General features: G+C 41.5%; 3 protein-coding genes across 5 annotated transcripts in view; all 3 read left to right on the top strand.

Annotated features, from left to right (window-relative positions):
* VEGFD (vascular endothelial growth factor D) overlaps positions 1-1,641 on the top strand; it is a 37,096-nt gene extending 35,455 nt beyond the window's left edge. The window contains exons 6-7 of the mRNA XM_019925612.3: positions 252-447; positions 1,028-1,641. Of these exons, the coding sequence (XP_019781171.1) occupies positions 252-447; positions 1,028-1,154 (323 nt within the window). The 3' untranslated portion in view covers positions 1,155-1,641. The remainder of the gene's footprint in view (positions 1-251; positions 448-1,027) is intronic.
* Positions 1,642-6,773: 5,132 nt separating this feature from the next.
* On the top strand, positions 6,774-20,604 carry PIGA (phosphatidylinositol glycan anchor biosynthesis class A). 2 transcript variants are annotated; one of them, XM_033849354.2, is made up of 6 exons: positions 6,774-6,844; positions 8,780-9,559; positions 14,005-14,137; positions 14,895-15,027; positions 15,185-15,391; positions 18,257-20,604. In XM_033849354.2, exons 2-6 carry the CDS (start codon positions 8,842-8,844, stop codon positions 18,521-18,523), a joined length of 1,458 nt encoding a protein of 485 aa, XP_033705245.1. In that variant the 5' UTR covers positions 6,774-6,844; positions 8,780-8,841; the 3' UTR covers positions 18,524-20,604. The 2 variants fall into 2 exon arrangements, with proteins under 2 accessions (XP_033705245.1, XP_073655524.1); XM_073799423.1 differs by lacking the exon at positions 6,774-6,844 and having other exon boundaries at positions 9,060-9,182; positions 9,937-14,137.
* Positions 20,605-20,728: 124 nt separating this feature from the next.
* Positions 20,729-26,844, top strand: part of ASB11 (ankyrin repeat and SOCS box containing 11) — a 28,316-nt gene continuing 22,200 nt past the window's right edge. The window contains exon 1 of one of the 2 annotated variants that reach the window (XM_004317961.4): positions 20,729-24,187. In XM_004317961.4, the coding sequence (XP_004318009.1) occupies positions 24,007-24,187 (181 nt within the window). In that variant the 5' untranslated portion in view covers positions 20,729-24,006. Of the gene's footprint in view, positions 24,188-24,247; positions 25,283-26,844 lie in introns of those variants that run through there. The other variant, XM_073799424.1, reaches the window with a different exon arrangement.

Below are 26,844 nucleotides of genomic sequence, written 5' to 3' on the forward strand. Positions count from 1 at the left end.
TAGTAGTTATCCAGTTGTTTTGTATATTTTTAGAAGAAATATCGGTCAGCTAAGTGTGTCAAAGACCTCTCAGACCCTCCTCTCTCAGCTGATCACGTTTTCCGACAGATGTCTGTGGAATCAAAGTTCATTGTCACTGCTGTATCCTTTATATTAGTATTATGATCTGCCGTGGGGAAATACATCACTGTTTCTACCCATAGCCTGGAAGGTGTGAGGTGTATTTTTTGACCAACACTTTTTCCGTTTAGATCACACTCATCTCCAGGAGCTGGCTCTCTGCGGTCCACACATGAAGTTTGATGAAGATCGTTGTGAGTGTGTCTGTAAAACGCCATGTCCCAGAGATCTCATCCAGCACCCAGAAAACTGCAGTTGCATTGAGTGCAGAGAAACTCTGGAGAGCTGCTGCCAGAAGCACAAGATATTTCACCCAGACACCTGCAGGTGAATGACTTTTGCACTTTTGCCTAAATTTGGCCCATTGACATTTAATGTAAATACCATTTAGATTTGGTGGGATTCCTTATTAAGCCAATTTTACTGTTCAGTGCCAAGCCCCCTTTTTGATAGTAAAACAGAGGTTTGGCAACTACGGAATAAGTATATAGAGTGATGATTGACTGTAAAATCCAGAAAATCCTGCCTACTGTTGTTGGCTTATGGATCTTAAGCAAAAACTAAAGTTGATGAAATTTCAACAATTATTATTTCAGATCAGCTGACTCTTTAGCTCAATCTCTCTCTCAGTATATATCCACATATGTTTGCTTTTTTTCTTTGAGGAAGGGGATGTCATTGGATTTATATAGCAAGAACTTCACTGATGAATAGACCGCTTAGAAGTTAGCAATTGTGCTTTAATAGATTTTGAAACCATGTGGGGTAACCATCAGGATTTTATATTGACATTGCAAATATGTATCTGGAAAATTTACTTTGAAAACGTAATCAAATCAGATCAGAGTTTTTCGTTGGAATTTAGTCCTTGATTCTGAATTCTCATGTTTATTTTCTTTTGTAACAGCTGTGAGGACAGATGCCCCTTTCACATGAGAACCTGTGCAAATGGAAAACCAGCATGTCCAAAGCATTGCCGCTTTCCAAAGGAGAGAAGGGCCGCCCATGGGCTCCACGATCGAGAAAATCCTTGATTCAGCCTTGATCCCCACCCAGTTCCCCATCCCTGTCGTTTTAAACAGCATGCTGCTTTGCCAAGTTGCTGTCACTGTTCCAGGTGTTAGAAAAAAAATCCGCGTTACATAGTACTATGGTGAATCCAGATGGACCTTCCATTAAACACCAGCTGAGGATCCCCTGGCTCTCTGACAGATGTCTTCTAACTGAAGGTGCTCTGCACACCAAGGAATGGAGAGTGAAAAAGGTTTGATCATCGTGGAATGACAGGTACCATGTGATTAATTACTCAGAGCAGATGAGGCAGTTCGCATAGTCTTCGAGTCCTTTGCTAATTGCAACTCTCTTGTGAATTATTCTGATTCTTTCTTATGCCGATTTTGATTTGTATGATCAGCACTGATTATCTGATTACTGTCCAGCTTGTAGTTTTGAGTTTACCAAACTACTGTCTGTTGTTTCATATTTATGTGTATTTAAAGAAAATAAACACATCATTCAAGCCAGAGAATTTCGTGTGTTATTGACTATGCTACCGCTCTAAATTTTATGCTAAATAAAAAAATATTTTACAGAGAGAAAGGAATTCAGAAGTGCGAGGTGTGGGAGAGACATGAACACAAGAAAACTAGACTCCACTTTTGGGAAACAGAAAGAATAGGTCTCAGAAGGTTTAAGGTTCTAAACGAGGTTAAATAAATGTGACCCCCAAATCAGCTGGACATCAGTCTTTCCTTTGAGATTCAGTTGACCTTGACTTGACCCCCAGTTGAACTTGACTTGATGGAGGAGAGCCCACTGGTGCCCCTGACATCTTTGCGGCTGTATATTTCTTCCGGCCACCTCCAGCTCCACGTTTCTGCGCTTATTCAACTATCAGTCTCATTCACATCTCAGTTCTCAGGGCCTCATGATTCATCTCTCTTTTCCACAGCTACCCAGGAAGGGAGCACAAGCCTTTTTCCTTTGCTTTTTTGCTCAAATACTCCCACAAATAACTTGTTGATGGTGTAGATTTACTGAAAAGTTTGGTAAAACAGGGAATTTAGCAGCTCTAGCGGAACGAAGTTACTTAGCAAATAACTTAAAAATTGATGCTCTCCCAAGCATCTTGCATAGATAGGTAGGTAGGTAGGTAGGTAGGTAGGTAGATAGATGATAGATACACACATAATCTATTACATTTATTGCACACTTTTGTAAATAGTTATGTTCACGTTATCTCCCCACTACTCTGTGACCTCTTTGCGATTGGAACTGTGTCCTGATCAAACTTGTGTAACCCAAGTTTCTCAGGCCAGACCATCTGGAGCAGTACAATAATAAGGAGATAAAGAATGATAAACATAGCAAAAAACTGTATTATTTCTCCTAGAGCCGAGTGGTAGAATGGTTGGATCCTGTCCCAAATCCCTGCCCTTCCTCTCTCAGGGTTCCTAAGCAGTTCCCAGGTTCTCCCGTCCTTTGCTGAAGTTCTCTCGGAGGCTGTGGCTCTGGGCCCTCTGCTTCCTTCCTTCCTTCCTTGCCTTAGCTCTCAGCCCCTACCCTGGGGACACAGCTGATCTTGACCTTGCCTGGGACCAGTCCCCACAGTGCAGCCATTACCATGGCCTCATCATTTACTGGTGTTGGCCCAGTCACTCCTGTCCTGTCACTGTCCCTTTTGTCCTCACTTTATGACCTTTATGTCAATGGGCCTTCTTTCTTCTAGTTGTACTGTTTGATTCTCAGGCTTCTGAAAGGGCTCACAGGTAACTTAGTTTCTTAAATGTATTAGCATTCAGCTTCTCGCTCTGTCCCTTCATTCAGTTTCTACCACTCTCTCCTCCTCAATAGTATTTGGTTAAATTCCCTTGAGAGCTGGGGCAGCAGCCGGTCCAAGGGACACTGCTCAATTAGAGTCACTTTGCTCATCTTGATTGGTTAAAAAGAGAGGTCGAATCCCAGACAAGGAGAAAAGAGTTGAGTTGAAGGACAGGCTCTGCCACTTAATTGCATTATGAGGCCAAGCCACCTCATGGTGCCTTCCCTTCCTCTCCTGCTAAAGGCATGAATGATAATCTCATCTCCCTGTATCTCAGAGTTGTTAATTTCACTCCATAAATGAAAACAATTTGAAAAATACAATGTACTTTACATATTAAAGGGATTATCCGCCAAAAGAGAAGCATGACTGTGAGCAAAATTCTTGGCTTATACTGGATTCCTGGATCTGCCCTAAAACCAACTCAAGCCACATTTTGGTTAGTGGCTCTGGCTTCCCAATTGCCATTTAGATGGAGATGTTATAGGGAACTCTGGACAAAACTATACGAGATCCGGCTTTCCACTTCCAAAACCTGGCCCCCCTGTTTTCTCCCCAACCATCTCCAAGCACCAGGAGACTTGGACTTGGATTCCCTGAGGCTAGGTCTCGGCTGGGATGGAGCGGGTCCTTAGGGTGGAGGTGGCGGAACTGGCCTATTGCCTTGTTAGAGTTCACTGGTCATCGTACAGGAATATTTGTCATACTAATAGCTTTGGAACGTGAGCTGCAATTTTTCAACCCACAAAATTGTGTTGCAAAATAAAAATATGTGAGAAAGCCCCGAGAGCTTAAAGCAAACACGATAAATGCCAGCGATGCATGATGTCCCTGATTATCTAAGCCACAAGGCCAGAAAATGCATTAATAGGACAGCACAGATCATAAATCTGTGACTACAGCAGCGTGGTGGGAGACCCTTTGGAGGTGGAAACAGATTGGATGGTATAATGGTCAGAGTTGGATGAGATTAAAATACTGCCTGAGATACTTGATAAAGGAGATGACACAAATAATCCATTTTAAGACTTTTAAGGAAAGGAAGAGTTGGGTGAAAATTGTGAGCTTAATGGATTTGGTCATTTGCTCAACAAGAGCTGGACTTCGTCTCATTTACTCATAATCCTCAGAGTGGGAACAATGTCTTGGCATGTAGTGGGTGCCTAATAAATAATTATTTAGTTAATAGTGAAGTATTGATTCTGTGACCAGTGAATGGGAACTCATCTGCCACTGGAATGCCCAAGACGAACTCTTATTCTCCAGGGCTTCTCTCCAGGTGGCTTTTCATCATTCAGTATCTTGCCTGAGTTTCTTCACAGCATAGCCACTGGCTTTCAAGAGGAGAGCTTCCAACAGGACATGCCTCAGTGCATAAGCACATATTAAGCTTCTGCTGTATCTCATTTACTGATGTCCCATTGGCCAAGTGAGTCACGTGGCCAAGCCTAGAGTTGATGTGGGAAGGGATTAGACAACGGTGTGAACATAGGAAAATGGTTCATTGAAGGCCACCATGTAACAGTCTCCCACAGGGTTGGTTCCTGTCTCTAGCCACACATGGAGACCTTTTAGTCTCTATTGTTTTACAAGAGCTGAACCCTCGTCAGTGTCTTCCTGCTTCCACATACAGAGTACAGGACCTGTGTGGCTTGGTTCTGATCACCGTTTTGCACTTTGGTTCTGTTTCTGATACATGGAAATATTTAGGATCTTAATCACAGCTATAACATGAATTTTCTCATTTATGTCTCTTGTTTTTCTTTTTGAAGCACAATGAGAAGAGAGGAATCTCAAAATATTAAATGAAAATGTCATCTTGGCTGGAAGTCTGGCTCAGCATCAAATCCATTTTCCATAGTAAGATCCTCTTATCAGTTTTCTCCAACCTTCCCTGGAAATACCGCCCTTCTCCTATCTGAACCCTTCCCCTTCTCTCCCGCTGTGAAATTGCACAACAGCATTCACTGGACAGTCAGCATCTGTCTCTGTACCCCGGTCACGTTGTTCTTGGAATAATCTTGCTCCCAGCAGTTGCATGAGCACTCTTTACTTCCAGGAGCTAAATGCTGGCAGCCAGAAATACTCTTTCCCTCTGAACTCCCAGTATTTTTCTTGTATTTCTTTTGTGACATTTATCGCTTCCTACCTTTTATCATAGATATTTACATATGCCTTAACTTTGCCTTGTTTCCTTGCTGGTAAAGCTCATGCCAGTTTTCCCCTGCCTTGTGCCTTGTATATATATAGATAGTGGGTTCTCCATACAAATTCATTGCCTTCCCACTCCAAAATTATCCAGGAGCTAATTTACGTATGAATTTGCAAAGAGTTGAATTTCAAGGGAAGGTGATATCTAGTTTTATTTTATTTTATTATTATTATTTTTTTGGTGGTACATGGGCCTCTCACTGTTGTGGCCTCTCCCGTTGCGGAGCACGGGCATTAATACAGCTAAAACGTATTCAGTGTCTAGTACCAGGAACAGACCCTGCTTCTGCTTACTCCCTGGCTGGGAAGGCAGACATTTAACAAGCAAATACAAATGCCAATTTTCAGAAAGCAGTCCATGTGAGATCCCAAGAAAACACAAGTCTCCAAGGATCAGGTTGAGGAAGAAGGCGGGGGAGGGGGTGTGAGGGGGAACAGGCAAACAAATTGAATATCACCTGATAAATGCTATACCAGCATATGGCCAAAGTGCTGTCAAAATACAAAAGAGGGAGGATTTAATTCTCTCTGGAAGTTCGGGTAGGGCATCAGAAAGGAGCCGAAATCTTCAGGGATGAACAGGCTTTCTACAGGCTTAAGATGGGTGCTGGCAACGATGGTGGTGATGGCGCTCAGGAAGGCATTTGCTCGGCTGGGGAACCCTGTGTACCCACTGTGAGGGCTGGATGACCATCAGACCACTTCCAGTGATTCATTAGCCTCTTGGCCAAGCACCACCATAGCCAGCTGAACCAGTTTGAATGGGAGTTGATATTTCAGGTCAGACCTCAGGTTTTTTTCCTCCAGAGTGGAGGGTTGCCAGGTAGAATGAAACGTGCCCAGTTAAATCTGAATTTCAGATAAACAACGAATATTTTTTTAGTAAAGACCCCAATATTTGGGACACACATATTAAAAAATATTTATTTGAAATTCAAATTACTAAAAACTTTGACTTGACTTTTTATTTGTGTATTTTATTTACTACATCAAGCAATCCTACCAGAATGGTAAGAAACTGGCAGGTCTGCTGTGGCACAGATAATAAATAACAAACAAAACCCCACCATGACCCCAGCTTTCTGTGGCCTTCCCAGCCAAAAGTCTCTCCGATTGGAAGCCAGAGAACAAGCTTCCAGAAAAGAGACGCTGTACCTAGACAACCAAGGCGCGAACCCACCCGACGGTCCGCAAGACCCGCGTTTAGAAGTGCGGTGCATCCTGGGAGTGAGTTTTCTAAGTTCGGATTCGCCTCCGAAGGCCACGGGACTACAACTCCCAGGAGCGCCAAAGAGTTGCTGCGAGGCACGCTGGGAGTACCGGTTTTACCCCGTCGAAGGGTCCCGGTGGGCTGCTTGTGTAACAAGAGCCCAAGGCCGATTTTTAGAGAATCTCAATATTCAGAATTCATATAAAAGGTTAAACCGAGGATTAGTGCTTTCAATACAGAGAAAACAAGTCTTCCGGAACATAGTGGCAACTGTGCAGGCGCCCGCTGACGTTACACCCCGCGCTGAAGGGTGGGGACCGAGCGTCACTCCTGCATGTGACCCCAGCGCCTCTTTGTGATTGGCTGTTCCGGGGGCGCGGCGCTCGGGCGCGGACGCCCCTGATTGGTGCTTCGGGGCAGCGGGGCGGGACTCCGGCTGCAGCCGCGGGAGGTCCGGACACTGGCGGCCATGGGACTCGCTGGTAAGTGCGTGTCTGAGCTTCCCGCGCCGGTACTCCTTGCCGCTTCCAGATGGGACTGAGCTGCCCTCAGGGGAGCGTGGCCGATGATGCAGGGGGCGAAGCCGAGCCGGCTTGAGGGTCGGAGGTCGGGGTCGAGGGTCTCCGGAGTCGAGTGGGGCTGAGGGAGCGCTGGGGCCGCCGAGCTGTAGCCGGTTCCGCGTCGGCTAAGGCGGGCGGGGCGAACGGCTCTGGGACTCCCGGCCTCGACCTCCTGCTCGCTCTTTGGCCGTTTTCCTCCCTTTGGGCCTGGCGAGACCCCGCCTGACTGCGCCGGGGTCGCTGACTGAGCGGGGTCATCCCTTCCTTGGCCCTGGCGCTCCCCAGCGACCCCTCAGCGAGTGAAGCTGGAACGGCGCTCGGCGGGTGGGTGGAAGCACCGTCCTTTTGACCCCAAGCCCCCGCCGGGTCACCCTAAGGCTTCTCTGGAGTCTCTGCTGATAATAACTGTCTAGGAACTTGTTGACCGTGGACTTTACGGCCGTCTCGCATTTGCCGCTCAAGTGGCTGGGTGGGGACCTTGGACCGATCGCTCAACTTGTCTGGTTTCTCATTCGTAAAATGAGAGAGGTATTCACTAGATCTCCAAGCCTTTCTTCAACTTTAAAATTTTAAGATTCTGTGATTGTGCCCTTATGAAAGTGTTAGGCGTGATAACCGTGATAGGCACATTTCTCACAGAACATTGCAGGCTAATGACAGAACTTTAAATGATTTCATTTGGTGCTTTACTCACTGTTTTCGTTACCATTCATCTGTTAAAATTGAATGGAACTGGCAATTCGGGTTTAGGTGACAAACCACGGTAAGAAAATGTTCGTGAAGCCACTTAAAAGTACAGACTTGAAGAATCTTATGATTTGGTAATATTGAATTGTAGTTAGCAAATTCAGCTCAACAAACAGTCATTGAGTATTTCTGAGACAATATTTAAAATAAACATGACTTTGTTGGAGAGAATAGACTTTGCACAAGCTGTTACTTTGCATTTTCTGAGTTTGCGGTGACATCAGAAACTCAGACCTTTAGGATGGCTTCCCATTGTATAGTTGAGTTTCTGGAGGCATGGAAATCTCATTTGTGAAGCTGAGAAGGAGTTTCACTCACTTTCCAAGATTCTCTTTAGCTTTAAATGTCTAAGAATCTGTAATCATACTGAATATTGAGTTGATGATTTTTGCGCTGATGATCTCGGGGACCCCTGAGCTGAACATTTCCTACTTTAGAGGTATAAAATGGCCCCAGATCCAGCCCGTCTCTAGTTTAGTTTTTATCTTTCGATTCCAAACTGAAGGGAGGGATACTCATGGAGGGAAGATATACATAACTGAAAGTTTAAGAAAATGAGGGGAATGGTTTGATTATCACCATTGTTGAACAGGGAAGGAGAAAATAAGGTGTGTGGCATGTGCTACAGGTGACACTTTAAAAAGCTGCTCTCAAAAGACAGTTCTAACTCCAGGTATATTTTAGTGTAAACCACAGACTTAATGCTAGCGAACTTGATGAGATTCATTGAGTCAATGGCTAAGCTCTGAAGTGGGGTTAGCAAACCTTTTCTGTCAAGATCCATATGTTTTATTATGTGAATGAACTGGTTTGTTAACCTGGCAAAGTATTCTATACTTTGGTGTGACAAACATTGTTTACGATTATGTGTAACAGTATTTTTAGAGCAAAATTAAGATATAAGGACATGCAGAGTCTAGTTTTGTTGTATGACACACAGTAAGTACTAAGCAAGTAAATGCTGTCAAATGCATGAATTCATCATACGCTTTGTTTTATTTCTAGGGGAAAAGCTAACAGATTAACATTAAAAGAATATTTATGTCTGGATTTGGAGTGTGGAATGTATTTTGTCTCTGAGCTTAGATCCTTGTTTACTCTCTCTTTCAGGTACTAGAGGACACATATCTTAACTGGGTTGCTCTAAGGACTAATGCCTAAACCATCTCAGCATGGCCTGTAGAGGAGGAGGTGGGCATGGCCAGCGTCCCTCAGCTTCACTCTCCCATGTCAGCCCTGGACGTCTTTCCACGTGTAGAACCTGTACCCATAATATATGCATGGTGTCGGACTTTTTCTACCCAAATATGGGAGGCGTGGAAGGCCACATTTACCAGCTCTCTCAGTGCCTGATTGAAAGAGGGCACAAGGTCATAATTGTCACCCATGCTTATGGAAATCGCAAAGGCATCCGTTACCTCACTAATGGCCTCAAAGTCTATTACTTGCCTCTGAAAGTCATGTACAACCAATCTACAGCCACGACCCTCTTTCACAGTCTGCCATTGCTCAGGTACATATTTGTTCGGGAGAGAGTCACGATAATCCATTCACATAGTTCCTTTTCCGCCATGGCCCATGATGCCCTCTTCCACGCCAAGACAATGGGCCTCCAGACAGTCTTCACGGACCATTCCCTTTTTGGATTTGCTGATGTCAGCTCGGTGCTTACAAACAAGCTTCTAACTGTGTCTCTTTGTGACACAAACCACATAATTTGTGTCTCTTACACTAGTAAGGAAAACACTGTGCTAAGAGCAGCACTGAATCCTGAAATAGTGTCCGTCATTCCTAATGCTGTAGATCCTACTGACTTCACTCCAGACCCATTTAGGAGGCATGATAGTGTAATAACTGTTGTTGTTGTCAGCAGACTTGTTTACAGAAAAGGTAATGAAATGATAGCTACAAATGCACTGCACAGCCTTTCTTTCCTTGCAGAAAGCTGTTGAGTATTTGTGTTATAATGACTGTTGGGCTTTTTGTTTTGTTGTATGGTTTCATAACAACTTCTGCGTTAAATACAGCAAAGAAGGGTCTAATAACGTTTTATACATCTTAAAGGAGAAATTTCTGGAACAGTGGTAAATGCTATCCGCAGCCCCAGCCCCCCCCCACCCCACCCCCCCGATGTTTTCATAGTTATTTAAAAGGAAAAACAATAACCTGATGTTGTTTAATAGGTCAGGTCTTTTAAAAATTTCTGTACACATGCAGTAGCAAGTACAGGGCCCAGACCATCACATAACCCTTTCTTTTCATTGCAGATATTTTGAAAACTAAGAAAATCGCAAGGGTGAAAACTAAAATCAGCTGTAACTGTATTATTTAGGGATGACCCTAATGAACGTTTGATTTATAGCTTTCCTGTCGTTTTTATGCATACACTCAAAGTCAGTGAGCTTGTTCTGCACGTTACTGTTTTGTAGCTTGCTTATTTCCTTTAATCGTAGATAAGACGTTAATAATGAATTGGCACGTAAGTGCTAAAGGGGGGTCAGATAGCCCAGAGTCTGATCCTGGCTCCATCCTCCTGTGTGATCAAAGACAAGCTACTTGACATCTCCGAGTCTCAATTTTTTTCTATTGTGTGATTTGGGCAACATTGGTAATCTTGTGAGGTTCAGTGATGGTTCCTGTACAGTACTTAGCCCAATTTGTACTCGGTATGTGTCTGCTGTGCACAAGGAGGATTGTTTTAGTGCCTCTGCAGCACTTTATGGATGCCACAGTAGAATTTGTAGAGCCTTGCTGACTAAAAGTCTGAAGCAGTCCAGTTATTCAAAACATAAATGGTTTTCTGGATGGTATTTGAAAACCTGTCCAGCAATCAAAATTGTCACTAAAAGTGGGGAATTGTTAAAAAGATAATATGTAAACGCCCCCCTTTAAAATATTTTAATTTACTCAAAATATTATTACCATGCACTGAATCACCAATAATTTGGTTTAGGCCTGCAGGCTTAAGAGTACTGGTCCACTGATTTGAGCTGCATCTTCCTTCTTGCACAGTCACCTTTAAAAAGTATAACTTACAGTTGCCAGTTTGGGTCTCTTAAATGTGGTGAGAACCTAAAGGCACATGAAGTCATGTACTTCTGGATTTTTCATTTGTTTTTGACCTTATACAGTGGTTCAGGATATCCCCTAATCTGACAAGGTTTTTTTTTTTTTACTGTGTCTTTATTGAATTTTTCAAACCGTTCAGCTTAGTTCCACAGAAACTCATTTTGTCCATTTTTGTGCTATTTAAATACTGTAACAAATATAATAAAATAGGCATCAGACAGATTTGTGGACAAATGCAGCTGATTCTTGGTAAGCATGAAGCTCAGCGGTGGGATCAGAAGTGTCCCAGTGTACTAGGGAGTGGCCTAAAATCCAGATGTGGGCCTTGGCCACGATGTTTTACCTTTGGAATGGAGAGCCTTGGTCCATGCAGTGATCCACTAAGCGGAGGTTGGTGAGAAAACTTCTACTGAACTGCGTTTTTGGGGGTGAAGGCAATGAAATGCTTCCATTCCTTACTTGAAGAAGATGTGAATGGAGCAGCATTCTGTGTTCTGAAGCCCTCTTGGGATATTGGTAATGTGTTTGTTGTAACTTAAGAAATGTGCCTATTTTGTTTTTTCACCAAATAATATACCTTTGTGAGATAGCTAGCTGAGAAAGCATATGATGCGTGCATGGTCAAGGATCAGAGCAAAATTAACTTACCTGTTCAAAGATTGAACCTTTACCTTTACTTCACTAACTATGGTATTTTAACCAGCTGAGCTAACCACCAAAGAGTGAAGGTACAGCCTTTCCTGTTCTCAGTTCAGTCATTTAACAAATATTTATCAAACCCTTTCCGTATGTCAGGCACTGTGCAAAAAGTAACATTCTGAGAAGGAATGGCCACATCTGTAGTTCAAACGTGAGTAGTTGTATTAATGGTCCATTAATTATTAATAAATTAATTTCCTTAGGAGGTGTTCATTTGGACCAGATATCAAAGGCCACTGGAACATATTAAGTAAGAGAGAATAAATCAGAAGTCCTATTACCCAGGATCCCTGGCCTCTTCCCTCTTCCATTGAGCCTGTTTTGCTCTCAGGCAGGGTTTAGTAGTGCTCACGTGCATGTGCAGACATGCCCCACTTCTGCTCTAGTGCTAATGATGACTTACATTTATATTCTGCAGTTGATAAAGCCTGTACATGATACAGTACCTAACTTGACCCTCCCAGCAACTGTAGGGTAGATGTTTTCTGCATGTAACAGACAAAGAAACTGAGTCTCAGAGGGGGTAAGTAACTCACCCAGGTTACACAGTAAGTAACAGAGATGACAAGCCTGAGTTGAGCTCTTCTGCAGTTAAGGTCTCCTGTTCCCTCCACCCTCAGCCCAGCCACCATTATCCTAGGTATAGATTCAGAAGATTCTATTAGACTGTGCTTTAGAAGCACTTCAGATCAGAGCTTTTCTTGTCCATTTTGTGAGAATATGGCAATTGAAAGTCCTTTGGTATGTTTCATTGTGTTGGACGCTTGCTAGAGGCACGAGAACATTTCTTATTATGGGGAAAAAACCTTTATTCTTAGAATAATAATATAGATCGTTGATAATATTAATCGTTTCCGTTTCTTTTAAAGTACTTGTCAGAATTAAACAACAATGCATTTAAAGCCCACCGCCTGGTATAGTAAGCCCTCAGTAATTGTAGCTATTGTTACTAATTATGATTATTGCTCTAGATGTGGGGTTTTGGGCTTTTTTCATTTAAAGAATGGATTCTTAACCTTTGTATTAGAAGGGAGAGAGGGCAAGGAGGGAGGGGAAGGAAACAATTATACGAGGTAACTTGTTAAAAGTCATTAAGACACCTTCTGGTTTATCTAAAAATCCAGTTGATGGACTTGGTAATAAACTTGAAACAAAGATAGGTAAGATTTTAATGAGAAGCTTTCATAATTCAGAAAAGCCACATGTGGGGCTTCCCTGGTGGTGCAGTGTTTGAGAATTCGCCTGCCGGTGCAGGGGACGTGGGTTCGTGCCCGGTCCGGGAAGATCCCACATGCCTCGGAGCGGCTAGGCCCGTGAGCCATGGCTGCTGAGCCTGCGCGTCTGGAGCCTGTGCTCAGCAACGGGAGAGGCCACAACAGTGAGAGGCCCGCGTACTGCAAAAACAATAACAAAAAAAAGCCACATGTGAATTTATGTTTGCTAATGCAGTCATATTTTGAAAATACTAGCAGAGTTTACGTAATAAATCCTACTTGGAATTATTTAATAAAAATGACCCTATATATATTATTTCTCCTACCATCTTTTTAATAATTGATCTGCCTGTATTTGGGAAGATTGATAGAAGTGCAGTTCTTGCGTATGTATGTGTATGCATTTCTTTAACTGGCTTATTTTACATTTACTTTTGAATGTGTATGATTTGTACTTGTTAATGAGCTAAATTCTTAAACATCAACACTACTGTCACTTTGGATTGCTACTTTCAGACTAGTAGGGCATGATTTATTTTGCTGCTTTATATTACCTAAGGTTGTATAAACATAAGAAAGTTTCATTAAAAAGAAAAAAAAGGACCAAGATGCACCCTTTTGTTCTGCAGACTGTAATGATCTGGCAGTGGAAGTCCTGCCACCTTCATTCACTGTCATTCGGGGGAAGTGGGCTGTAGCAGATTTGGATGGACTCTTACAAATTTTGCTAATACCCTAGTGTTCGCTGCAAAGTCCTCTGTACAAACTGCATTCTCAACACAATGGAGGCAGCAGTCATATTTTGCTCCTTAGCCCTTTCCTATAGTAGGAAGTAGAATCATAACGCTGGTAGAATTTTGTAGGTGAAAGAGACCTTGGACTTCAGGTACGTCGGTCTGTTCATTTTCTCTTATCAGGAAAGTCCCATTATCAGAGTTTGCTCATAAAAAGGCTGGGTCAAGACCCAGATCTCCAGTCAGCTCTCCTGCTCTGCAGAAAGTTTTAACTGAAATGTAAGCTACCTCAAATGCCATTTTTTAGCAGTAGGTGTGTAAACACAGGTGAATAACCTACAACACAATGTTGAAACGGAACAGAATAGTCCACGAACTGGGTGTGTGGAAGGTACCCATGGGTGTCAGTGTATATATCCTCAAGAACTCTTGGGGGACCCCTGGCAGTTTGAACGATTCCACCATTCCAGGAAAGGTTTGAGAGAATTTGTTTCTCTCCTTAAGTAAGGGAGGCATAGCTAATATTACTTTTCAAAGTGAGTGGATTCTCAGAAGTTCTGATAAAATTTTTTTTAAGGTTAATTATTGATAACTCAAACATTCAACTTGATGTTTTCAGGGACCGATTTGCTTAGTGGTATAATACCTGAACTCTGTCAGAAATATCCCAATTTAAATTTCATAATTGGAGGAGAGGGACCAAAGAGAGTCATTTTGGAAGAAGTACGGGAAAGATACCAGCTCCATGACAGGTATTGATGGATTCCATATTGTCTTGGGTGAGAAAATATCAGTTACCTAAAATTGGTTTTGGCTACATGCCTGCATTAAGTGGGCTGCTTCTCCTACATGTACTTGACATAAAAATGTAATGCAAGGCCTATTTAAGAAAAATTATATAAAATGGGGAACCCTAGTTAAGGAATTCATAATTTTATTTTTTCTGTTAGCCCAACATTATCTGACTTTAGGGGGCCCTGGTTGGGGCACCCGAGAATGCACAAAAAAACAGCTATTTGATTGGAAACGTTTGCAGATTCTCAAGCCATACTGAGTTGTGATTTAAATAGCACGGCCCAAATCATGTAAATTGCTCTGCATGTACAGATTCGAACATTTCTCTTCCTCGGTAACTTAGTTAACATGTGAGCTGTGTGCATGTGAGGCATCAATTTAAAAGGAACATTTTCCTGTTTAGAAACGACACTTTAACATTTACTCATCAAAGTGTATTAACATTTTCATTGAATGCAGACTGATTTTGGAGAAGATGAAATTTGATCTGTGTGACAAAAGTTAGAAATATGTTAGCTGTACAAGCTTTAACCAAACAGCTTTATATGACTTCCTTTTAGATCAGAGTTGGGTGATATTAATCTTTGGAGATGGAAAACATTAGAAGCAGTAAGATTCTAAGTATAATATGAGTAGCACACTTGGCTTATAAATGGTATTTCTTTTGTAGCATGATTTTTACTCCCCTCTTTTTTCTCTCGTTTCAAAAATCAGAGTGCGTCTCTTGGGAGCCTTAGAACACAAAGATGTCAGAAATGTCTTAGTTCAAGGACATATCTTTCTTAATACTTCCCTTACTGAAGCATTCTGCATGGCAATTGTGGAAGCAGCCAGTTGTGGTTTACAGGTAAAAAGCTTTGAGGGCTTATTACACTGTTGGGGTCTCTGTATTTGTATTTTGAAAAATAATCAGATGCAGTCTGTAATATTTTTTTAAATTGGTATTGTTTATTTTCCTGAGAGATGAATTATGGAGGATCACATGTTCTTTTTTCCTTTTTAAGGTTGTAAGTACCAGGGTTGGTGGAATTCCTGAAGTACTTCCAGAAAATCTTATCATTTTATGTGAGCCTTCTGTAAAATCTTTGTGTGAGGGATTGGAAAAAGCTGTTTCCCAACTGAAGTCAGGAGCATTGCCGCCTCCAGAAAATATCCACAACATCGTAAAGACTTTCTACACCTGGAGGAATGTTGCGGAGAGAACTGAAAAAGTATGTCACATGCTAAGAGAAGGGTATTTGAAGATTGTGTCTTGAATTCTTACTTGATGTTTCACATACACACTTGCTGCTTTTATATAGGTTTACCATTTCTGCTCTATTGCTTAAGTTTATGAAGTCTCTTCCAAGTGAAAAGAAGTGAATTCTGTATTACTTCTGGTATATGTTAGGCTAAGTTTCTAGTCAAATCATTGCATTTGACATCTGAAAATAGCAGTAATGCAGTATCTAGACCTTTCATTAAACTGGGCATGCAGGAGTTACAAAATTTTCTAGAAGTCACAACAATTAGAGGCAAAACTAATATTAAGATCTACTCTTAGACATTTTCTTGAGGCTCTTTATAATTCTAAAGCATATAAGTCTATTAGAAAATATACGGTTTTGCTTAGCCCGATTGTGGCAACTTATAAGTTACAAATAGTTAATCCAGGCTACTTCCTAAAACTCCCGTGTCACTTTTGCTAGCTGCTGTGATTATTCTACAGGAGAGGGATTTTTGCATCTTTGGGCTGATTGAGAACATAGTAAGTTAGAATTCAAAAAGCACGTGACAAATGTTGGCAATAGGACCACAAATAAAAAGCAGCAGTAGAAAATTGGTAAAAGGACAGGTGCAGGAAATAGGTTAATGCCCTTAGGTGGGAGAGTACAGTTGTAGGAAATGCTTCCTTATTTCGAGGTCAGGACTTCATTTATTCTACTCAGTTGTGCCCTTTGTTTAAGTACCTCTCATGACTTCGTCTACCTCCTGCCTCTTATTATCACATAGCAAGCTGGATGGAAACGCTGTGCTTCTTAGAAATTGTGACCCAGAAAGACAGTTGGGAGCGTGGAGAAGGTAGTGCTTTATACTCTCCTTATGTTCAGTGGAGCAACTAGTTTCTAGCCCAAAGTAGAGAGCAAGATGGAGCCGAGTAAGCAGAAAGGCTTTCTTGCTTGGTTTAAATTGTAAATTCCCCTACGTAAGGTGAGCCCCGATTTGAATGGAAATGCAACAAAACTCTTTTTATCTCTAAAAATCGTCATACACAGTTTGCATTGAAACATGAGAAGTTTCAACTAACAAACAGTTTTGACTGAAATAGCTCTGAGATAGCCACTTTCTAGAAGTTTTGCAGTCGCGCCACCCGTATGAATTAAGTACATTTCCTTGTTTTCCTTTGGAAGTTGGGGTGCAGCACTGATTACCTGCTGGGAGCGCGTGGCAGAATCGCCCCGGGAGCCTTTTCGGGCTCTGTCCGGTTCATCTTCCTGTGCCCACTGCTGGATTCTAAAGTGACCCTTTAGGAGCAGAGGGGATATGGGAATGGTGGGCAGGGATATTTGGTTAGGCAGGTTTTTTCAGTGAAACCCACCCTGATTGAGGACCACATCTCTGTAATTGTGCCTTTACCTTCTTGATCAATGTCGTGTAAATCTCAGAAGTTTGCGCTGTTGTACATAATAAGTTTGGGGCAGAGAACTACGGTGACAGTTTGTCAGCTTGTGTTAAAGGAGTGCATTAGGGTTTTTTTAAAAACCACGAATTTTCTTTTATTTAGGCTTAAAGTAACAGTAGGACGTCTGTATTGTTTTCAGTTTTACAGCCTGGCAGTTTACAGTACACATTCCGAAAAAGACGTTAATCCTTGTCCCTAATGGATTGTCCTCCCTGTCATTCTCTCCCTAGTAGCAAATTGTTATTTTGTCACTTGAGATCATGAATTAACTGACTTAGAAATAAAGGTGGACGCACGGGTGAGTTTGTAGTTGCTCTTTTAATTCTACCTGTTCCACACAGGATGTTTGATCCCTTTCAACTCCTTAGTTTAACTGCTATTTAGAAAAATTGATCAAGAAATTAAATCAGCATTCATGCTGGAAACATACTTTTTCATGTATAATTCGCCAGTCTCAGCATACCGCTCGATATAATTCTGACTACAGTGTATTCCCAATGTCCTCGGGGTAGAGGAGCTAGATGAAAACAGCCCGTACCTTTCAGAGGCCGTTGACCTTTAGAACTTGCTCTGCACGTCAGAACTTTCTTGAGTTCAAAAGGAGATGGTTTACAGGTCTGATAACGTGAGCGTGACCACAGGTAATGCCCAAATGCAGTTAAAAAACGTGAATGCCGGCCCATTTTATGAGTTTGAAATAAGTATATTCAAGGACCTTTGTTTTTTTCTTTAATATTTCAGAGTTTAGTGCTTAGCAATACTTTAAAAAAGCAAGCCACCTACTACCAATGCTCAGCAGTAAACTTTATTTTGTTTGCCACTGTTTGACCTATACTATCTACCAAAATTTCCCCCATCTCTTTCTGCTCCTTTTACTTGGAATCCGTGAAATGTCTCTGTATATTCTCCCCGTTTGTGCTCAGCAACACGGCGTCACTTGGGTGTGGAAAGAGGAGCCTCTCTGTACCCAGAAGCACACTAGATTGTTAACTCTCTGATGGTAGTTGAGTCAAGGAATCTTAAAGGGCCAGTCCTTCCTCCCTGCTTGGGGAGTCACTGCTGAAGTAAATATGGCCTCGACAGGTGGCCCGCAAAGCCGCTCCAGCGTCTCAGGACTTTGGAATTCTCATAGTTGGTTAAATATTGATGGGGATCCCCTAGGGGACAGGAGCCGTGGTAGATTCATCTTTGTACCACACGGTATACATACCCCAGTGTTTCGTCCAGAATAGGCACTCCATAAGTGTTGTCTCAAATGGCAATACGTAGTGTAATCAGTTTCATTCGTCACATCATTTCTGTAACAACAGTGAAATGTACGCGCCTTCTGTTGACATCTCTAAAGCACTCCTGGTCTGTGCAGGTCGTTGTTTATTGTGGCTCACGGTGCTCATTCTCGGCTCTCTCCCGCCAGGTGTACGACCAAGTGGCAGGAGAAGCTGTGTTATCGATGGACAAACGACTGGACAGACTCATCTCTCAGTGTGGCCCCTTGACAGGCTGCATTTTTGCTTTGTTGGCTGTATTCAGCTTTTTCTTCCTCATTTTCCTGAGATGGGTGACTCCGGATTCTATCATCGATGTTGCAGTAGATGCCACAGGGCCAAAGGGTGCCTGGACTCATCAGTATCCTTACAGGAAAAAGGTGGACGAGAACAACGAGGTATCTAAAACCAGGTAGAAGAAAGCCTGGATTGTGAGATTTGAAACACTTGTAATAGTTCTATTAAGACTATTGAAAATAACCTTGCTTTTTTTCTTTGTAAAGTTAATAGTAAGTTACGCTACCTCTTTATCATTCGTGTTTTATTTTGAGGAAAGATAAACACTTATGCAATTCCTGAGTGTAGAAACTCCTTGCACTTATTTAAAATTTAGGAGAGAACATTGAAGCCACTCAGGTATGCAATTTTTCAGACTACTGAAATCCCTCTAGCAGAGATGTTTTAACGTTATATTTTGGGAGCTTTGGGTGCTGAAGGGCCAAACGTTTTCTGGGCATTTTTTGGCCAATTTTAAATGTTCTACCATTAATTAGACATTCACCAGATGTTTACAAGTTTTCTTTAGGGAAGTACAACAACTCTGTGAACTGTTTTAAGTTGTGTTCATACTACATTTATTAGACACTTAAGTCGTGTTCTTAAACTTTTATTGGGTATGCTCAGTAAGTGTTCCATATGATCAGCAGGTTTCTTGAGTAAAATGGGCTGTCAGCGACCAGCATGTTTTAAGCACCTACCAGGCATAGAATGTTGAACTAGATGCTTCCTGCGGTAAGGACCGGGGGTGGGGGGTGGGGGGGTGCATTCGCTCTTTGTTGATCAGTCAGATGGCTCACTTCGTCATAGTCAGGTTTGACATGAAGTGCTAAGATATCCGCCGTGCCGAAAATGCTCATGCTTTTAATGCCGGGAAAAAATCGCCGGCGTACTCTCAGTTCTTCTTTAATCCTGTTGGATGCATTCTCCTAGGTCGAGCCTTCATCTTCGCTTGTGTGTATGAAAATACTTTTTGCTTTTTAAATACTAGGGACCGATACCACTGTTGATGATAGTGCAGAGAAACCCTCCACATCTCGCAGTGCATAATTGAGTCCTGTCAATGCCTTCTTGTTTTCCGAGCGCAGTGTACGAGGTGTGCCATCTCAAAATCAGCTGCTACCCTGTCCCTTTGATAGAAGTCACTTCCCTTCACTTGTGGCCTAGCTGATGCCTGATAAGTATTGTCAGTGTGCAGAAGTCTTGACCCCAGAATGTTTTGTTTATAGCCAATTGAGTCTGAAAATTTTAGGAACACAGTCTCTTTGTGGATGGATGTTGTTAACTGTAATCGTTGTGGCCCATAGCCATGGGTTTTTAAACCCCCAGTTATCCACATGGTGTGTCTTATTAATTCTTTGAACTCCTTAGAATAAGTTTTTGTGATTAAGGACCGTGAAGTCACAAGAATGAGGCACTGGGGGCGCGCTAGTTAGATGCTGGCAGTATTGCGATTCTGTACAGGATTTTTTTTTTTAATGACAACATTCACAGAACTTCTTTTGAAAAAGTATCTTAACGTACCTACTAATTGGTTGCCACTGATACATAAGAAATATATTTGTGTTTTGTACTAAAACACAAATGCAAGAGTGCAGTTTTTAAAATCTAGAAGTTAGGGGTTCTTTTGTTAAAGAAAAACAGACTGACCCAAACCATTAAATCTTACTGGGATTTTTATGCGTAGAAACTGACTTATATAAATATGAAATAAACAGTGCCAATATTCATGATAAAGCAAGAAACTGTAACATTTGGTTTAATTTATTCTGTTCAGCAATTTTTAAAGGCATACTGCTGTTTTTTCTTGTATGTTATTTTTGTTTCTTAGCTTTTTTTTCAGAATTGTCTATTAAATTGCCATTTAGTTCAGATGGAAAATAAATAGGATTTAAAGTTCTTGCATGAAACATGTAATTTGCATATTTTCCTTTTTTTTTCCCCTTTAGCAAATGGAAGTAAATTTGCTTGTTCTAGTAAATCTTAATTTTCAGGCTTCCTGAATACCTAAATTGTAACTGTCATTGTTGCACTGGTCAATATGTGGAAACATATTGTTCTGCCCTGCTACTTACATTTATTTGAAAGTGAACTTGCAGTGATGAGGAATTTATGAAAAATATATTGTATTTCTTTGGATGTTCCAAAAAGTAGCACATGTAAAACTGATTTATGGAAACATGCTACATGTCCAAAAATAAAGACCAAAATGACATTTTGACATTTTTCTTGAGTTTGTCTTGTTTGAAGAACAGAATATTATTTACTAGTTGAGCAACACTGCCCCCAGCCCCTACCTCCCATGTTTTTTTTTTTTCAGTGCAATTTGATGTTTTGCTTAGTCTGTTAGAAAAACAGGAAATATCCTTCAGTTGATGAATTACTCTGTCATCTTTTCTTTCTACAATATTCTCTCTTTTACTCATGGAATAGCAAGTTCAATTGTGCCTTTGTTTCCTAATCCGAACTCTTGTTTTTCAGTGCACTAGAGTTTTTCAGTGCACTGCGTGAGACAAATGAATACGTCTGTACAGTACTGTGCATGTGAGCTACATAATTATGCATTATATCTTGCAAGCTATTTTAAGAGAAATTGGAATTTTGACTTCATTTACAGAAGCCCAGTGTATGATCAGGCCCCCCAAGATGGCTGTTCTCATGCTCTCTGTCCATCCCCTGCCGGACCAGTGCCTGCTTCACCTCTACCCTACTCACATGACTGACCTTGCTACGTTCCTGCCCCGACCTGAGCTAGCGATTATTCTAATCTTTAGATCAGAACATCTTCACCTGATAGCTTATCAAAGGAGCCGTGAGGGGCGTGCCCCTCTGCTGGTTTCCCTGGTAACTGATGAGCCCACCTGACGTCAATTCCCCTATAACTGGTAAATCTGCCCCTTCCCTGGGTAGCGAAGACTCCTGCCATGTCCCGCCATCCTGCCAGCTGCTGTCTGCCGCACGCCGTGGGGTGTCGCTCCAGGACCTTGCTTCAAATGTGTAAGATCCCCCATCTATCAAACCACTGCTATCTCTGTCGCTGACTGTAGACTCTTCGGTCTTGAGGCTGGGCAAGTATAGGGCTTGCAGGCCTGCGGGGTGCAGCCCAATGCCCAGCTTCTCCAACCCACTTTGTTGGAAGCAGTCCCCTACGTTGATATGTTCTGATTTATCTTCCACCAAAACATTTTTGGCTCAGTCAGGGTATCCTAGGTCTGTGTTTAGTTTCGTGAAGGATTTTTAAAGGCCTCTTTATCCTTCTCTGCATTCGCAAAAGAATCTGGCTAGATGTTAAATTGTATCATTCTATGGCTGGATCCTTAAAATCTGAAATTCTGAGAATTAAAGTTCTCTACAGATTTTGATTTGTATTCACAGTACTTTGGGGAGTTGATTTTCCTTTATCCTTCATATTTGGTTGTGGCTCAGTGATTCTCAACTGGATGTGGCAGTGGTGATTTTGCCCCCTGGGGGACATCTGGCAGTGCCTGGAGACATTTCTGTTTGTTCCAGCTGGATAGGAGTGGGGCAGTGGCATCAGGTGGGATGCTGCTAAATGTCCTATGATGCTTTTGGACTGCCTCCCACACCAAAGAATGATCTGGCCCAAAATGCCGGTAGTGCCAAGGCTGAGAAACCCTGGAGCTCTAGATGGTTTCGCCTCCTTCAAAGATACCATGAGTTAACTCCTTACTTCAGTAGCCTTTTACGTGCATCTCAAATGTAGTGCTCAAACGTGCTAAAGATGGTCTCTCTGAAAGAGTACAAAAGTTGACCTTCTCATGGCCAGCTTTTTTTTTTTTTTTTTTTTTTGCGGTACGCGGGCCTCTCACTGTTGTAGCCTCTCCCGCTGCGGAGCACAGGCTCCGGACGCGCAGGCTCAGCAGCCATGGCTCACGGGCCCAGCCGCTCCACGGCATGTGGGATCTTCCCGGACTGGGGCACGAACCCGTGTCCCCTGCATCGGCAGGCGGACTCTCAACCACTGCGCCACCAGGGAAGCCCTCATGGCCAGCTTTTCTGGTATGTAAAACAAAAAGAACAACGAGGTTTTAAATGAAAATTAGGGCGAAAACAAGATTGAATGGTGTTATGTAATTCTAGATACACCACTGGGCTGACGTGAGTAAATGATCACCTTCTTACAGAACAATTGGAGAAAGAGACATGAAAAGAACTGAAATACTTGTGTTGATGTATTTTCATACACTGGCACGCTACCAGGTAATCTAAGCTTGGTAAAGTAACCTTATATAATATACGTCCTTGAGAATGGAAACCGCACAAGCTCGTGATGGCGTGGTGATACACAGAAATGGGTATGTTGTATATTGTGACTCAAGGCTGATTCTCATGCCTTACCCTTTTCACAGAGTACAGGGAGGCGGTTCTTACATAGGGAGTCATTCTATTTTGCCTGAGTGCTAGGAGAAACTCCCGTATTTTTGCATGAAGCATTTATTAAATAAGATTGATTTAGTTGTCTCCTATAATTTTGTTTGGGCTTGTTTTTTCCAATAGGTTGTAGAAATTTAGAAAATCTAATATAGCCAAGAATGAAACAGGAGACCTAGAGTTTCCTCATCTATTCCTTCCCAGGTGAGGAAAATTACACATAAATCAATTTTACCGGTATTGGCCAGCTGATGCATGTCAAAGAATCAGGGTTACAAGAGAATATTGTCCAGCGAGGGAAGGTACTGATTCACAGAATCTTTGGGTACTTCACCCAGAACCTAGATCATCTTCATCCATTTCATTGCAAGCCCTCCATGATCGACTATAGCCCACATTTTCCAGAACGAGGCACCACCTTTACTGACACCTACAATGGGAAGCAAAAGACCAGGAATGTTGCCGGAGGACTTTGTCATGGATGAAACTATTACAGGCAGTGGTCTAATGCTTCCAGTCTGGAGAGGCCTCCAAGCTGGGCCTTTTAGGGGCTTCCCTGGCGGTCCAGTGGTCAAGACTCCACACTTCCACTGCAGGGGGCACGGGTTCAATCCCTGGTTGGAGAACTAAGATCCCACATGCCGTGTGGTGCAGCCAAAAGAAAAACATCAAGCTGGGCCTTTTATTAAATACTGCCTTAGAGTAAATCATCTTTCTTAACTGGTCATATTTTAGATTTGGGCTTTATCTCCCGTAAACCTCAGAATGCAGAGGAAATGAAACGTTCCAGGGGCTGGTACTTCCCACCAAGAGCATAGAATGTATTAGTACTTCTTTCCATGAGCTTCAAATAACTTGCTTCGTCCCCATGGGATCTGAAAGGTTTGTTCTATCTTTCCAATCCTGCCTTCCAACATAATGTAGCAAAAACTGGGATTTAGGAGTAGAAACGTTTCGGACATGAATCCTGTTTGTTAAACAACACTGAGGAATGTAGGTCCAGAACTATTGGGTGTTTCTGGTTTGAAGGAAGTTTCTTTAGTTCATTTAACATTGCCATGAATGTCAGTGCATGCAGTCGCCAAATCACAGTTAGCTTAGAATCTACAAACTCAGTTCTCTGTAACAGGAACACGGAGAGCTAGAAGGTTTAAAATAGATGTCATATGATACCGATTATAACTCAGTGAAATTTTGCAGTCCCAAGAACCTATACAGAGTGTGAACCAAAATGGAGGACGGTCCTGTTTCCTTTGGCTTTAAAAACATTTTTATTACAATGTTTGCTACTTTTTTTTTCTTCAAGCTTTTAATTAAAGTGTTCTTGGCGCTCCTAACCCATTTCTATATCGTCAAAGGAAATAGAAAAGAAGCGGCTAGGATAGCAGAAGAGATCTATGGTGAAATTTCAGGTAAAAATACATGAATTTGTTCCCAATACTTTAAAAGAAACCTCCTAGATAATTCATATGAATAATATTTCTAGAAGGCAGATTTTATTTAAACTTTGGCTTTGAGTGGGTAGTTTTAAAAAATTATCATTTAAAGTAGCAAATGGTGTTGACTGCACCAATTTGTGAAGGATTTTCAGCTTTCTTTTCTGCAAATTAGTAGTTTCATTAGCAGTTATTATTTAAGAAGTGAATAGACTAGTGGCTTTCTAAGAGTATTTTGGGAAAACTCATTTCTGCTAACAAAAGAATTACTTTATAGGATTATCTTCTTGAATATTTGTAATCAAATGTTAGCAGTGCATTCTAACAAAACTGTTTTCCCCAGGAAATGGAATGACCAATAAATTTGATTTCAAGCAGCAATATATATGCTATATATATATGTATTTGTGTGTGTGTGTGTGTGTGTGTGTGTGTGTGTGTGTGTGTGCTGTCATCTGCAATTCGAATTGCTTAGCCACTTGTCACTGTCAGGAAAAAACCCTTCACTGAATCCATTTATGCCCAGCACCATGCAAAGCACAGCAGACAAAGGTTATTGTAATATGAAATGCCAACCTTTGGTCCAAACGTTTTAAAGTCTCCTGCTTTGTAGAATTCAGTCTCCATTTCTTTCAAGAAATGATTCACGTTAATTGTAGGGAGAGGCTACGAAAGTAAATGAATCAGATATCTTGGTTACTGCTGGGACTGCCACTGGATAGAGGAGTATTTATTCATAAACAGAGTTCCAAATTTCCCTGTGTATTTTTAGTGTTCGCAGGGGTTCCAGGGTTACCTCATTCTTTATCTAGTATCCATTTCACCTTGCACCCTGGATTCTCTTTCAAAATAGACTTCTGTTATGTGATTCCAATACACCAGACAACTTTAAGGACACTAGGGAACAGCAGTCTTATCCGAAGAGTTAAGACCTCCAAAGACAGAGCATCAGAATGCTTCAATTAACAGGGGAAAATGAGAAGAATCTCGAAGTTTCGGGAAGTGGCAGAAGGCTCGGAGTGTGGAAAGAGGTTTCTTTTGGGGATTACATTTGTCACACGTTTCAGGGAGGTATGTCGCTTTGACTTGGTTTTTGAAAAAGACTTAAAGTAACCTTAATTTCAAGTTAAGCATAATCTGAAAAGCTGTTTTCTAATTTAATTTGTAAATAGGGGCAGGGGCTTTCTAGACGTTTCCATCACAGTTTTAACGTTCTCATAGATACATCATCCTCATGGCTTAAATTAGTAAAGTCCGACAGTCAGCATCAGCAAGAGTGTGTTCAAAACGTTTTCTCCTGGTGCTCGTGTGCATTATTTCTGCCCTTGTGGTCCTTAAGGAAGTACTCGTAAGCAAGTTTTATAAGAGTCAAAACCTGGAGCCATAATGCAATTCTCATAAATAGAGCGCCCTCATTTTTTAGCTCAAGTATCTTGTTGAAGCTCCTAGGATAATCATTTAATTTGCAAATGGCATGGTGCTCTATCGCAAATGGCATGGTGTTCTAAAGTCAAAAATGTGTTTTTCAATGATCACTAACAAGAAGCAGTGGGGTGAATAGTGCCTGTTAATTTCTCAGTTTAATTTCCTGTATACATGTGTATGTGTGTGAGGACGGCTGCGTATACGTCTACACACCACTGACACACCCACACACGTATATAGTAGAGAGTATATCCAGATTCGGTAAATAAGGCTTTCTGTAAATAGGCAGTAATACGCCAGAAACAGTGGTTTTTACATGATTCCCACAGCGATTTTTCTTTTGACACTGTTAACAGATACTATATATATTTAAAGCTAGACATTTTAAAAACCAAGAACAAAATTTTGTCTAAGTGTTCAACTCAAACCAGAAATTACCTTTGCTGCTTGTTGGTCAGACAAATGTTTGTTGGGAAAATGTGTGACATTTAATCAGTAAGTCAGCTAATCGACTTACTAAAATCTCAGAACTTTCTTGAGTCCAGTAGCATATTCCGTTCCTGTAACTATCGTCAGTGTTGTAAAAAACAAGGGGAGGTAGTAAAAAACTCAGCCAGGGCAGAGTTTAGCCTGTCATAGGTCCTGGCACTTTTCTTTTAGAAGCTGCACCTAGCATCACATCCCTCATTAAATATCTTTTTTTTTTTTTTTGGCTGTAAAATTTTTTGGAAAGTTTTTTTTCATATTCTGGAGTACATCATTCGATACTTTCTTTGTGGTTTAAACTATTACTTTTGTAAATAACTGATCAGAATTGAGTTCAGCTATGTTTGGTTGGCTGTACTTAGTTTTTTCTGGCTTCTTTGTGTAATTTGTCAATAATATATATATATTTTTAAGTTTGAAACATTGTCATTGGCCCTTGATATTCTTCTATCTAGAGCACCAGATGTATCACTGGCCCCCGCCTTCAGGCCATACATATTTCTGCAGGCACTCTCTCTCCCGAGAGACGTGGGGTATGATTTTTCAACCTTTGCTAATTTGGCCAGAACTGAAGCTATATTTAGTACAGTGACTTGGTCATCACACTTGATAAAAATAAAGTGTAGATGCAGGTTGATAATCTCTTATTGACAACCCTTGGGCCAGATGTTTTAGGATTCAGGAGTCTGGAGGATACTAGAATCATTATGCAGCGTGTATAC

The sequence above is a fragment of the Tursiops truncatus genome, chromosome X, assembly GCF_011762595.2.
Source record: "Tursiops truncatus isolate mTurTru1 chromosome X, mTurTru1.mat.Y, whole genome shotgun sequence".
Classification (NCBI taxonomy): Eukaryota; Metazoa; Chordata; class Mammalia; order Artiodactyla; family Delphinidae; genus Tursiops; species Tursiops truncatus.